Below are 14,429 nucleotides of genomic sequence, written 5' to 3' on the forward strand. Positions count from 1 at the left end.
CCGAGATAACTGCGCTCCTCGAATTCTGCCCTCTTGAGCATCGCTGATTATAATCGTTCAACCACCGGTGGCCGTGCCTTCAGCTGCCTAGGCCCTAGAACTTCCTCCCTAGGCCTCTCCACTTTGCTATCCTCCTTTAAGACGCTACGTAAAACCTACCTTTTTGACCAAGCTTTTGGTCATCTGCCATAATTTCTTACATGGATTTACAAAAGGTAAATCATGCTTGACTAATCTACTGGAATTTTTTGAGGATGTAACGGGTAAAATAGATAAGGGAGAACCAGTGGATGTGGTGTATTTGGACTTTCAGAAGGCTTTCGATAAGGTCCCGCATAAGAGATTAGCTTGTAAAATTAAGGCACATGGGATTGGGGGCAAGGTATTGACTTGGATAGAGAACTGGTTGGCAGATAGTAAGCAAGAGTTGCAATAAACTGGTCGTTTTCCGAGGGGCAGGCAGTGACTAGTGGGGTACCGCAAGGATCGGTCCTAGGACCCCAGCTGTTCACAATATATATTAATGATGATCTGGACGAGGGAATTGGATGTAGTATCTCCAAATTTGCAGACGACACAAAGCTGGGTGGGAGGGTATGCTGTGAAACTCCAGTGCGAATTGGACAGGTTGGGTGATTGGGCAGAAACATGGCAAATGCACTATAATGTGGATAATTGTGAGGTTATCCACTTTGGTGGCAAAAACAGGAAGGCAGATTATTTGAATGGCAATAGATTGGGAGAAGGGGAAGTGCAGAGAGACCTGGGTGTTCTTGTGCACCAGTCGCTGAAGGTAAGCATGCAGGTGCAGTAGGCGGTTAAGAAGGCAAATGGTATGTTGGCCTTCGTAGCAAGAGGGTTCGAGTACAGGAACAAGGATGTCTTGCTGCAGTTGTACAGGGCCTTGGTGAGACCGCACCTTGAGTATTGTGTGCAGTTTTGGTCGCCTTATCTGAGGAAGGACGTTCTTGCCATGGAAGGAGTGCAGCAAAGATTCACCAGGCTAATACCTGGGATGGCAGGAATGACGTACGAGGAGAGATTGGGTCGACTGGGCTTGTACTCACTGGAGTTTAGAAGATTGAGAGGGGATCTCATCGAAACCTATAAAATTCTGTCAGGCCTGGACAGACTAGATGCAGGAAGGATGTTCCCGATGGCCGGGGAGTCCAGAACCAGGGGTCACAGTCTCAGGATAAGGGGTAAGCCATTTAGGACTGAGATGAGGAGGAATTTCTTCACCCAGAGAGTGGTGAACCTGTGGAATTCACTACCACAGAAGGCAGTGGAGGCCAATTCATTAAATATATTCAAGAAGGAGTTGGATATATTTCTTAAGGCTAAAAGGATCAAGGGATATGGGGAGAAGGCAGGTGGGGGGGGGGGGGGGTACTGAATTTGGATGATCAGCCATGATCTCATTGAATGGCGGAGCAGGCTCGAGGGGCCGAATGGCCTACACCTGCTCCTATCTTCTATGTTTCTATGTTTGTGTCAATTCTTTGTCTTATAATACTCCTGTGAAGCGCTTTGGGATGTTTTACTATGTTAAAGGCATTATATAAATACAAGTTGTTATGTTTTATTAACTTCACAAAAAGACTGTATGCCTTTTTGCACTAGTGCTCAATAAAATCCTCTAGTATATATAGATATTGAACATTCGAGTAAAGCATAAAGCATTTGGGGAAGAGTGCAATAAACTTCCCTGCTTCACAGACGTTGACTTGCATTAGAATAACGCCGTCGATGTAAAAATGTCTCACGGCACTTCAGAAATTGATACAGATGCCATGCCATGAAGGGAGATTAGGAGGGGTGGCTGAAATTATGGGTTTCAGAGAGCGAAGTGAAGTGGAGGGGTGATGGGCTTTAGAAGGGAGATTGAGAGAGTATGGCCAAGGCAGCTAATGGCTCTGGCACCAATGGGGAGGCAGGGTGTGTGCAAAAGGCCAGAATCAAAGGATGCAAGAAGAGACATGTAGTTGGAGTAGGTTACAGAGATAGCTGGGGTGAGGCTAGGGGGTAATTTGAGCACAAGGAGTTTAAATTGACATGTTGGGAAACAAGGAGTGAACGTAGGTCAGCGAAGACAGAGGTAATGATTAAGCAGGCCTTAATGAATGATAGGATACAGGCACCTATGTTTTGGATGAGCTGCAGCTTTGAGAGTGCAGGATCTGAGGCCAGAAAAGAGAGCATTTGGAGTGAATGAGTCAAGAGGTCACATAAGAATGGAAAAACGGTTTTTAACAGCCAAAGGCAGTTGCAGAGGTAGGCACCGTTGCACAGGTGGAATTAGGCAGTCTTAGTGATGGAAAGGATGTTGGGTTTAAAGCTCAGCTCAGGATTGAACAGGACGTCAAGGTTTCATACTGTCTGGGTCAGCCTGAACAAATAGCCGAGGACGGGGAAATGGAATCAGTGTAAAGGCATCGGAATTTACGCAAAGGCTGAAAACAAAGGCTTCAGTCTTCCTGATGTTGCTTTGGAGGAAATAGTGGCTCATCCATGACATCATGTCGGACAGGCAATCTGCCAACATGGAGGTGGTCATCAAAATAAACTTGGAATAACAACAGAAAATGCTGGAAACACTCAGCAGGTCAGGCAGCATCGGTGGAGAGGATTTCCAGCATCCGCAGTACTTTGCAAAAATAAACTTGGTTCTGCTTATACAAGGTACAACGTTGAACTGAAAAGCAGAGCACATAGGTTGTTGGGTATGTTACAGGATGTTTTCACTTAATACAACATACACAAATAATTTACTCAGCTGAATTTTCAAGTAAAACCCTGGACTGTTATATTACCATCACGTGATTCCATTAATAGTCAGTCCTCACATCACAATCGACTTCATTGCTTTTTAACCTAAAATCACACATTCACTTCCAGCAAAAGCTGTAAACATAAAAATACAAACTATTCAGTATATAATTTCTGCCAACAAATTGAAAGATGTAATTCAAGTTTTGAGGTTGTGAAAATACTCAAAAGCCGTAAGCATCCTATTTATGACGCCAGAACCCCTTGATTGAATTAAGTTTTGTCTCACCGTTACACAAATTTATTTTTTAATGCATGTCATGTGGGTGACATATACCAGAGTAAAGCATTCTGGCTTCAAGAACAAGTATACAGGGCATAGTTCCCACTTACTTTTTAAAAAAAAAACTATCCCTAGTAGTCTGACAGCTCAAATGACAGAAGTGCTCAACTTCCAAGTATGTTTTCCCAGAGCCAAATTCCAAGTCTGCTGTGTTTCCAATTTGTTTATCCTGGTGTGCAGAATGCTGCACAGAGGTGAAGCTTTTGGTTTACCACTTCAAATCGAGGGGCTAGAAGGGGTGAAGGAATTACTGATATAGAAGTAGCTGTTTGTATTTAATTACATTGTCAGCCAGTACTTGTATGTAGTTTCTAGTGACCATAAAGAATCGTGGGGAAAAAATTCCACCGTTGGCTATTTGTAACATCATCATAAATGTGTGCCTAAAAATAATGGGCCTGAATTTGCGATCGGAGGCTTCCCGCAGGCGGATGCCTCCGATCATCAAATTTTCTAAGCATTTACCTGGTGGTCCGGGAGATACAGAGGCTTGCGATCCTGGGCCTCTCCTAGTAGAAATGCGTAGAGGCCCACGTATCTCAGGGGCACATGCGGTTCACAAGCGCCCCTGGGATCACGTGGGCCAGCCCAACCAATGAAAAAAGCGAATCCCCATTCATACTTTTGACAGTTCCGTACATACTGAACTGTCATAAGTATGAATGAGGATGACTTAAAAAATACACAAACACATAAAATATTTTTTTTAAAGTTACATATGTAAAATTAATTAAAATGGCATTTAATTTAATATTTTTAAACAAGAATTTAATTTTTTGAATTTTTAAAAAAATTTGTTTTAACGGGACTAAAAATAAGCTTACTTTATTGGACAGGGTTTTTAATGTATAAGTGAGTGATAAAATTTTATTTTTCTATTTTTTTAAAACTCTTATGCTGGTAAAAGTAGACCTTACGCCTGGGGATGCGGAGGATCGGTCAAGAAGATTCTTGACAGATCGCAATTGCCGGGTTTTAGCACATGCGTTTCGCAAGCCTAAACCCGGCACTTGCATGGCTCCTATGGGCGCGTGCGCAGCTCGTACGCACTCGTAGGAGTCGCAAAGAATGGCCCAGCGGGTTTGCAGTTACATTATAGAAACATAGAAGATAGGAGCAGGTGTAGGCCATTCGGCCCCTCGAGCCTGCTCCGCCATTCAATGAGATCATGGCTGATCACCCAAACTCAGTACCCTGTCCCTGCTTTCTCCCCATATCCCTTGATCCCTTTAGCAGTAAGAAATATATCTAACTCCTCCTTGAATATATTTAATGAATTGGCCTCAACTGCCTTCTGTGGTAGAGAATTCCACAGGTTCACCACTCTCTGGGTGAAGAAATTCCTCCTCATCTCTGTCCTAAATGGCTTACCCCTTATCCTTAGACTGTGACCCCTGGTTCTGGACTCCCCCGCCATTGGGAACATCCTTCCTGCATCTAGTCTGTCTAGTCCTGTTAGAATTTTATACGTTTCAATGAGATCCCCTCTCATTCTTCTAAACTCCAGCGAGTATAAGCCCAATCGACCCAATCTCTCCTCATACATCTTTCCTGCCATCCCAGCTATCAGTCTGGTGAATCTTCGCTGCACTCCCTCCATGGCAACAACATCCTTCCTCAGATAAGGTGACCAAAACTGCACACAATACTCAAGGTGTGGTCTCACCAAGGCCCTGTACAACTGCAGCAAGACATCCTTGTTCCTGTATTTGAATCCTCTCGCTATGAAGGCCAACATACCATTTGCCTTCTTAACCGCCTGCTGCACCTGCATGCTTACCTTCAGCGACTGGTGCACAAGAACACCCAGGTCTCGTTGCACTTCCCCTTCTCCCAATCTATTGCCGTTCAGATAATAATCTGCCTTCCTGTTTTTGCCACCAAAGTGGATAACCTCGCATTTATCCACATTATACTGCATCTGCCATGCTTCTGCCCAATCACCCAACCTGTTTTTAAAATGAACAGCCAAAGATTTCCCTCCCCCATGATCCAGATTGTCTTATCCTCTTGGCTAGATGATAATAGGCAGCAATAATCACAAAATAAAACTACTGCCTCTGTTACATTTAAAGAACAGGGTATGCTGTCATTAAATGTCTGTTAAGACAACCCACTAAACATTGAAAAAATAAAAAAAAGAGTCTCAAGTACTAAAATGAAATAACTAAATTGGGATCATTACAATCTAAACACAGTGCTATACTTCAGTGTAAACGCAGCTTCACATGATAGATATGTACCTTATACCCTTCCCAAGCCATGTTTACAGTACAGTGAGTGGAACCCTACTGAGACATTCAAATTTTTGTCATTTTGTATGAAGACAAAATTACAGGTTAATTTTTATCTGTGAATAGATGGTGCAACTAAATAAAAGCAACAGACGAGACAAACAATAGACCACTGTCGTGAAAAGCTTACAGCAGCTATTCAACTGCTTAGCCCCCATTTGTTCAGTGATGAAGAACTTTACAATGGAAGAGCAAGAGACAGTTCACTTTTATATAATGTAAGAAAACATTGTGGACTGTTGATTTTAATTGCCATGTAGTGCGGTAACGTTATGTTAAAAGCTTCAGTTAAGTGGCAATTCATGACAGGCTTACTGATTGAAAAGCTTGTCTTTTGAAGCTGAAAACCTCAGGGAAAGGAGCAAAATAAAAGAGGGGGAGGGTGGAACAGAAAGAGACTGGAGGCAAAAAAAGACACTTGTGTAACAAATCCCAATCTGCAAATCTAAACCAGATGTTAGTGTACAGGGAAATCAATTCTACACGGTACAATCAGCTTTGCACAATCATACATTTAAAGGACTGGCTCTTTACTGAGCTAAATGTTTCTCTGTTCATTAGACATAATGAGGAATCTTCAAGGAGACTGGTGTTGCAATTACAACTAATCCTCAAAAAATTAACTGTGTTGAAGGCTTTATAATTTCCCTAGGTACAATTTAGCTGTCACTTACTTTAAAATTTACTCAAACACGCATTCGAAATAGCTGTAACTTCACATGTCAAGTGCTTTCCAACCAATTAAGTCTAACTGGAAGTCACTGTTAAACAACTGAATGACTAGACAAGATAGCTCATTTCCCTGCTCTTTTGTTCGGAATAATATGCTGCATTTACATTATCAGCCTCAACAGGATTTTCTGACAGGGACAGAAAAAATTGCTAACGCTGTCCATGCTAAGCACATGAAGCCTGTCATTTACCAATCATCCTTCAAAATGCAATAGCCATGAATGCAACTTAATTACAACCCAATGATCCTTGACGAAAAATCATCTTATCAGTGTCCTGTCTCCGCAAAGCAAATGAACTACTTTTGTCCTTCATCGCTGATGATGCTAAATTCATAATTGCAAAAAAAAACCTGAGTTTAAAAAATAAGGCAAGCCACACTGAAGTCTTCACTATCGTTAGAACACAGTATGAAACGGGGAGAGGGGAAGGAACACGCTTCAGACAACAAACTTTTTCATTTCTGTGCTGTGACTCAGTAGGATAAATATTAGAAAATTGAAATCTTAAGGATCAAATATTTTCAGTTTGAAATGCTTTGTTCTTAAAAATAGCTGCCTCCGGTCAAAATATGCAAAGTGGATAGAGAAGACCATGTCTGCAGCTATTAATGCATTTTATATCTGTCAGCCTCACTAAACATCACTACAAGATATTTACAATAACACTTCGTTCTTAATTAGTCGTGGCTGATAGTTGTGTTCATTTGGGAGAAGCTGGTGTCCCTTTTTTTTCTTATCTATGCATTTACTCGTTCCCCTCCCCTCCCCCATCAAAATATTTCATTAGCAGCTACTTAAATATAAAGCCCCATTCTCAAAACAATACCTTGAATGGCATGATAATTTTACTCAGTATACCTCATAGAACAGAGTAAGCTCAATTGTTTACATTCTGAATTGACACTTCAATCATGCTCCTGAAGTACTGAGCTGACAAGCCTGACAATCTGAAGAGCTAATTAAGGACAGGAATGCCTGAGCTGAAGAATAGAACACCTCTGCACTTTGTATGCACTAGGCACTCCGAGAACAGAGAGGTGAGTAGTAATCCTGAGCATTTCCTCCACACTGCCCAACAATGTATCTCAAATCCCCCAATTTAGCAAAACACCTGCTTTTGACCCAGTACCACATTTGTATATGCTCAGTTCCGAACCTCTCCAAGCAAAAGCTCTCAAAATGGATGTTCTAATCATTATAAAATGCAACTTGATCGCCTGATGAAATGTCGGCAAGTGTGCCTGTTGTAGAATTGAGCTCTACAGACGAGAAAGGTGCCTGGTTCGATTTGCAGTCCACACTAAGTCAGCTCTTAGCTGGGCTGGGGGCACTAGAGTACTCATGATTTAGCCAATGTGAAAGAATAACCAGGATTCCTGCTGATGAATGCTAGCCAGTGAATTCTGATGGAAAGGTCTGGATTGGGTTTGGGCTTTGTTGTGCTATCTCTCACGGCTGAATAGCCTCACAACACTATGCATGTATGCTCCCACATATGAACGGCCAGTTGTGAAGTGCGTAAATAAATCAACCACATTTCGACAAGAGGCAGCACCTTGAAATGAAGGTGGAAGTAAATTGCACAGGAAAAAAACTAAAATGCATTCAGTGCATTTAAGAACATAAGAAATAGGAGCAGGAGTAGGCCATTCGGCCCCTCGAGCCTGCTCCGCCATTCAATAAGATCATGGCTGATCTTCGACCTTAATTCCACTTTCCTGCACTATCCCCATACCCCTTGATTTGCTTAATATCCAAAAATCTATCAATCTCTGTCTTGAATATACTCAATGACTGAGCCTCCACAGCCCTCTGGGGTAGAGAATTCCAAAGATTCACCACCCTCTGAGTGAAGAAATTTCTCATCTCAGTCCTAAATGACTGACCCCTTATTCTGAGACTGTGACCCCCTGGTTCTAGACTCCCCAGCCAGGAGAAATATCCTCCCTGCATCTACCCTGTCAAACCCTATAAGAATTTTGTATGTTTCAATGAGATCACCTCTCATTCTTCTAAACTGTAGAGAATGTAGGCCTAGTCTACTCAATCTCTCCTCATAGGACAAACCCCCCATCCCAGGAACCAGTCTGGTGAACCTTCGTTGCACTCCCTCTATGACAAGTATATCCTTCCTTCGGTAAGGAGACCAAAACTGTACACAATACTCCAGGTGTGGTCTCACCAGGGCCCTATATAATTGCAGTAAGACGCCTTTACTCTTATACTCAAATCCTCTTGTAATAAAGGCCAACATGCCATTTGCTTTCCCAATTGCTTGTTGTACCTGCATGTTAACTTTCAGTGATTCGTGTACAAGGACACCCAGGTCCCACTGAAAACCAACATTTCCCAATCTCTCACCATTTAAAAAATACTCTGGTTTTCTAGCTTTCCTACCAAAGTGGATAACTTCACATTTCTCCACATTATATTCCATTTGCCATGTTCTTGCCCACTCACTTAGCTTGTCGATATCCCTTTGAAGCCTCTTGGCATTCTCCTCACAACTTACATTCCCACCTAGTGCTGTATCATCAGCAAACTTGGATATATTACATTTGGTCCCCTCATCCAAATCATTGATATAGATAGATTGTGAATAGCTGAGGCCCAAGCACCAATCCTTGCGGTACCCCACTAGTTACAGCCTGCCAACCCGAAAATGACCCGTTTATCCCTACTCTCTGTTTCCTGCCTGTTAACCAATCCTCAATCCATGCTAATATATTACCCCCAATCTCATGAGCCCTAATTTTGATCAATAACCTGTTGTGTGGCACCTTATAGAATGCCTTCTGAAAATCCAAATACACCACATCCACTGGTCCCCCTTTATCTATTCTGCTAATTACAACCTCAAAAAACTTGAACAGATTCGTCAAACACGATTTCCCTTTCATAAATCCGTGTTGACTCTGCCCAATCCTATTATTATTTTCTAAGTGCCCTGTTACCACGTCCTTAATAATAGATTCTAGCATTTTCCCTGTTACCGATGTACGGCTAACTGGTCTGTAGTTCCCCGTTTTCTCTCTCCCTCCTTTCTTAAATAGTGGGGTTACATTTGTTGAGCTAATTATATAGAGTTGAGGTTTTATTCCTGCAAGGGGTTAATCTAGAATTTGGGAAACTGTGCTTCCCAAGGGATTTGATGTTGATCAACAGTATGTAACTCACTCCTTTCTGCTGCCATTACTGAAACTCTTGTTCCATAGGCAAAAAGCTGTGGCTAAGGCTATTGTCATAGCAAGATGCTACACTGCGACATTATAACAAAAGAATTAAGCATGGAGGCTTACCATCAGTAGCCCTCAAAAATTAAAAGAATGTGCCTACTGATGCACATTTGTGCAATTTAGAAAAAAAGAAGTGTTGATGACGACATGAGGGGAACCATCTTGAAGGAGCAACTGAACCTGGCAGTATGCAAAGAAGCTGAATTAACGTCAGTGGATACTGTCATTAATGCAGAGTGGTTCAATGATCATGTCATTTCAATTGTATATGTAAATTTGACTGCTCCGCAGTGCTAGACTTAGTAACGCAGTTAGTTTCCCCATATGTCGTCATAAGCTTGTCCCCCTTAAAATAAGTATTCAAACAAAAACAAAACAAAAATCCAAAATATTCATTTCTAAAGGGTTACCAATGGCAAGTTTTAAGTCAACTAAAATTACAATAAAATGTTTTGTCTTCTACTTGCACGATTGTTGTACATAAAGTCTCTGATACAGTACTTCCTCTATGTTGAAGTACACATTTGAAAGACCGCTTCAAAAATCGGTGAAGTTAACAGCAGACAGCGCCAGCATATAGTCTAAATTTTCTGCAATATAGCATTTATAAATTTGGTGCGAACCAACAGAAATTAAGGACAAAAATAAAACATTGCAGCAAACTGTAGATCGAAGATCATCAGACTGCCACAGAAGCACTTTTTCTCCACATTTCATAAGAGGTTTGCTTCCCATTACTGAAGCACAGACATGCAAAGACAGAATCAATTGAAGACTTTTTAGACAGGTTTATTACAATCACAAGAATTTGTATTTTTCGCACCTTTAACATTGAAAAGGTCCCAAGGCGTTTCAGAGACAAGAAAAATGGAAACTAAGCCAAAAACAAAAATTAGGTGGGGTGAGCAAAGGCTTGGTCAAAGGATCTTAAAGGGAGGGTCTTAAAAGGATAACAAGAAGGCAGAGATTCAGAAAATCCTCAGAGAGAATGTGAAAAGTGGGACCTAAACAGCTGAAGGCACAGTGGCCAATGGTGGGTATGCACAAGAAACTGGAGTCAGAGGAATGGAGAGCACAGGTGGGCTGGAGAAGGTTACATAGATATTGATTTAAACACATGGAGGATAATTTTAAATATGAGGCATTGGGAGATCAGGAGGCAATGCAGATCAGCAAGTATAGGGGCAGCAGGTGAGCTGGTTTGGTGTGGGATAGGATACAAGCAGCATAAGTAGGCGCCTGTGTGATGGAGACTACATGGCAACGCCATGTTCAGCTCGGGGCTAAACAGGGCGTCGAGGTTGTGAACCGTCTGGTTGAAGCCGAGACAGCGATGGGGCGGGGGAGATGGCGTTCGTGGTGAAGGTCGCGGCTGAAAACGATGGCTTTGGTCTTCCAAATATTTAGCTGAAGGATGTTACAGCTCATCCAGGACAATATGGCCTAACAGCATAGATGCAGTGGGTGGGTTGAGAGATGTGGCGGAGGGGAAGAGTCAGGTGTCATTGGCATGCATGTAAAAGGTGACTGGATGGCTTCGGTTTAAGGTGTTTTACTGATGCAGCTCAGTTTTAAACATTCAGAAACAGTGGAGTGCAAGTTCCAATACCATGGGTTTAAATTAATTTTGACCACAAGTACAGGGAGGGCTTTTAAATAAGGTTTTCTAAATAGCAACAAAGTACAGGAAAACCTAGCCTTTAAAGTTACAACTGAATTGGGTGAGCCATTACAATTAAATAATTTCCCATCACACCCCATAATTTTATTTTCAAAATGGAGATCTTCAAGAGTCTAGCTACTGTTCTTCCACATTTCTACATAACATTGTATTTTTCATGCTAATTCTTGGAACATTTCAATCGCCACTTGAGGTGTGCAATTCTGTCAAAATGTTTTCTAAAATATACACCAAAAGATTTTATTGGGACATAAATTCTTTACCAGATGTTTCAGACTCTAAGCTTCGTTAATAACGAAGAAAAAAAATCACTTTATTCCACAGAGTCAATTAAAATGTGATATTTTGCAAAATAAATAAGTGTGCACACCAGTACGGCGGGGCAGGGAGGAGAGTCCTTTGTTCAGCAGGACATTTAGTCTGTTGCTACTGGGAAATGTTGATTTTGATATTTCAACTTACTGATCAAGATGGACTGCAATCAGCGGTGAACACAGGTTGGCAGTAGGCTTGGCCAACCCCAAATTCACAATAGATTCGTGTAGCTGTTTCACTGTATCTGCTTCTCCCCTCATGGCTGCAGCATTCAGGATATGGAAGAATGAAGTAATAGTTGTGTCTCTTAGAACAACCTCTTTCTCTTTCATCTCCTTTAGGATTAGAATAGCATCTACAATGCAAAACACAAAAGGTCCCCAGTTAAAATTTATTCAAGAGGAAAACAAACTGCCTTTTTTTAAAAATGGCATTTTAACTAAGCAAGAATGCAAATTCTGGAGTATAATGCAGATTTCAAGTTAATTACTACTTCTGTATCAATGCGAGACTACAATTATATACCACAATGGCATGATTTTATCATTTCTCTGCTACTGTGACTACAAATTATAGGCAGTATCTGTGTGCCCACTCTGCACTGTATAACCCTGCACAGCCTGCCCTGTAGCTGCACAATCTCACTAAATGGATGCTTTTATCCTTCAATGATAACATCTGCTAAATCACACTATTGTTTCTCTAGCAGATGGTTTGTCACGAGGCCAGATAATTAAGATGTGTTTACACTGTATTTACATCTAGACTAATGGCTTGATACCGATACAGCCTGTTTGCAGAGCCGATACTAATTATCCAGTCTTAGCGAGGGAAAGCTTTTTAACAGTCTACATTAAAAAAATAAGGTTCAATAATCTGAACAAATTAGTTCTCCTTATGAAACAGACGTAGTCCATTCTCTTATTTCAATAAACTACAAATTATAGGCAGTAATGCAAGCATTGTGGCTTTTAGCAACTAATCCAACAGAGTGGATTATTTCAAAATGTTTTAATAAGTTCCAAATATAATTTTTAAATTGTACTGAACATTTATTTCCAAATAGCATATTAAAACTGTTTTATAAATGTCGTGCAACTTTGCATTCAATTTATTATTATGCATTACCATACTAAAACAAAAATAAAAACCATTAGTGTGGACACAGTAGGCAATCTATGCCACAAGTCATGTTCCTCAAACTTAAATCGAATGGCTATGTTAATACAAAAATGCTGCAAAAAAAAAGCAAATGCACTGAACTGTGCAAAATGTAAATGACAAGCTTGCCAAGCCATTATAACTACTGTAATGGCCTGCACTGTCCAGCACTTCTATGTGAATTCACATGAAAATTATTATGCGATATGTTAATATAACCTTTGAAGGCATGATATATACCATTAAAATAAAGTGAAATTCTCATTACTTTACGGAGATGTAAATGCTTCACTGTGATTTAAAAAAAATAATTGTTTTACAGGAGCAGTCAGCTTACCTTCTAATTTACCATGCTTGGCTAGGACCCTCACAAGTGCCAAGTACTTATTTGTGTCAAGGGTAACAGAGGAATCTTTACGGTCCCTTAAATTTCAGAATAATGAGAAAATAAGGTTAGTTTTTCACAATTGAACAGAGTTTTATTTAGTACTTCAAAATGTTGCAATAATGCAACGCTCAACTTCATGCTGTATAAAAATCAACGTGTAGCAACTCTCACTTTTAATTTAGCCATGGTCCAGACTCTGATTAAGATTTTATGAAGGGGGTTTAAAGATTACTACTTGTTTAATTCAAGGAGGACTGTATATCAGCATAAATTAATCTGACATATTTCTGCACTAGTGTACTTACACTTCTTGTTTCAGGTTCAGTGCCTCTTCTGCATTATCGTGTCGACAGCAAAGATTTATTAGTGCAGCGTAGCCACCGATAGCCATGTCCGATTCATACTGGGCTTTCACTTCAAGGGCTTTTTGCATATTCTAAAAAGAGAATGAAAAAAACAGTTCTGCTGAAGAGGGTCTTGGCGGAATACAAAGCTAAGATTTTCTCTCACGCCAGAACCTCTACAGACGCTGTTGCAGTCTTAGTTACTGTTCAGTACACTTAATTATTACACAGGTGGGTTCACTCCACATCTTTTAAAATAAAATGCAGCTGGCAAAACAAATGAGAAAGATCATTTTTGAAAAGAAATTGAGAGGGCCCAGAGATTGTCAAGTACTTTATCTACGGAGCAAATATTATTGAGCTATTTTATACATAAATGTATTTTTAGTTAAGATTAAACCCATTTCATTGTAATATTATATTTCCTAACAGAATTGCTTTCTCCCCTTCAGTTTAAATACAACACAGAAAATGGAATGACATGAAATATAAATCATTTTACTAACATCTGGACAGGCCTCAATTTCTGACATAGGTGCAATTATCCAGTTATATAATCTCACACATTCATGGGAAGGTTTTGACCAGTAACAATGCAGGAGTTCATAGTAATCATAGCACAACATTTGTAGGGAGTTAGCCACCAAAACTCACGTACCTTTCACAGGGAGAGAGGGTAAAAAAATAAAATGAGGGAGTAAAGAGCCACCCACACAACTTCTAGAAACCAGTTTGAGTGGCAGGTGGCCTACCTGCTAGGTGGGGCTAATGCGGGGTAGTGAGGCTCAAAAAAAAGGAGACAAGAAAATACCTCAAAAGAGCGCTGCAAAGAACCAAGCATTACCTGAGTTACGTTTACTCATCGGTATTCATCAAACAATTGTCTAAACCAAGCAGGCCAGCACTCTCTGTGCTGAGTTAGCTGATTTCAGCCAGAGCAGGAGTAGGGAAACTACAATTGAGCTCAGGATCCCTGGGTTCAGGAAAGTGGGGCAGGGAAATCTAGTCAGCATTCCTGCTCCTGATTGCTATTTAGTAACCTCTCTAGGAAAGTGGTGTCGGGCGAGGGCAAAATTAGATTTAGCTGTAATGTTTCCCTCCTGGCCTCTTCCCTTTTTGAATACCCTGCTGACATCCATTGTCAAGGCTCACACATGAATAATG

At 40.7% G+C, this 14,429-nt stretch overlaps 1 protein-coding gene across 2 annotated transcripts in view; it reads right to left on the minus strand.

Moving 5' to 3' along the window:
* The window catches only part of lrpprc (leucine-rich pentatricopeptide repeat containing), a 168,878-nt gene that overhangs the window by 58,318 nt on the left and 96,131 nt on the right, over positions 1-14,429 (minus strand). For both annotated transcript variants that reach the window (XM_085980386.1, XM_085980387.1), the window contains exons 21-23: positions 13,227-13,357; positions 12,871-12,956; positions 11,520-11,727 (exon numbers count right to left, since the gene is read on the minus strand). In XM_085980386.1, the coding sequence (XP_085836512.1) occupies positions 11,520-11,727; positions 12,871-12,956; positions 13,227-13,357 (425 nt within the window). The remainder of the gene's footprint in view (positions 1-11,519; positions 11,728-12,870; positions 12,957-13,226; positions 13,358-14,429) is intronic.

This window comes from Somniosus microcephalus, chromosome 3 (genome assembly GCF_052327205.1).
Source record: "Somniosus microcephalus isolate GS21.2 chromosome 3, FLI_Smic_1.0, whole genome shotgun sequence".
NCBI lineage: Eukaryota > Metazoa > Chordata > Chondrichthyes > Squaliformes > Somniosidae > Somniosus > Somniosus microcephalus.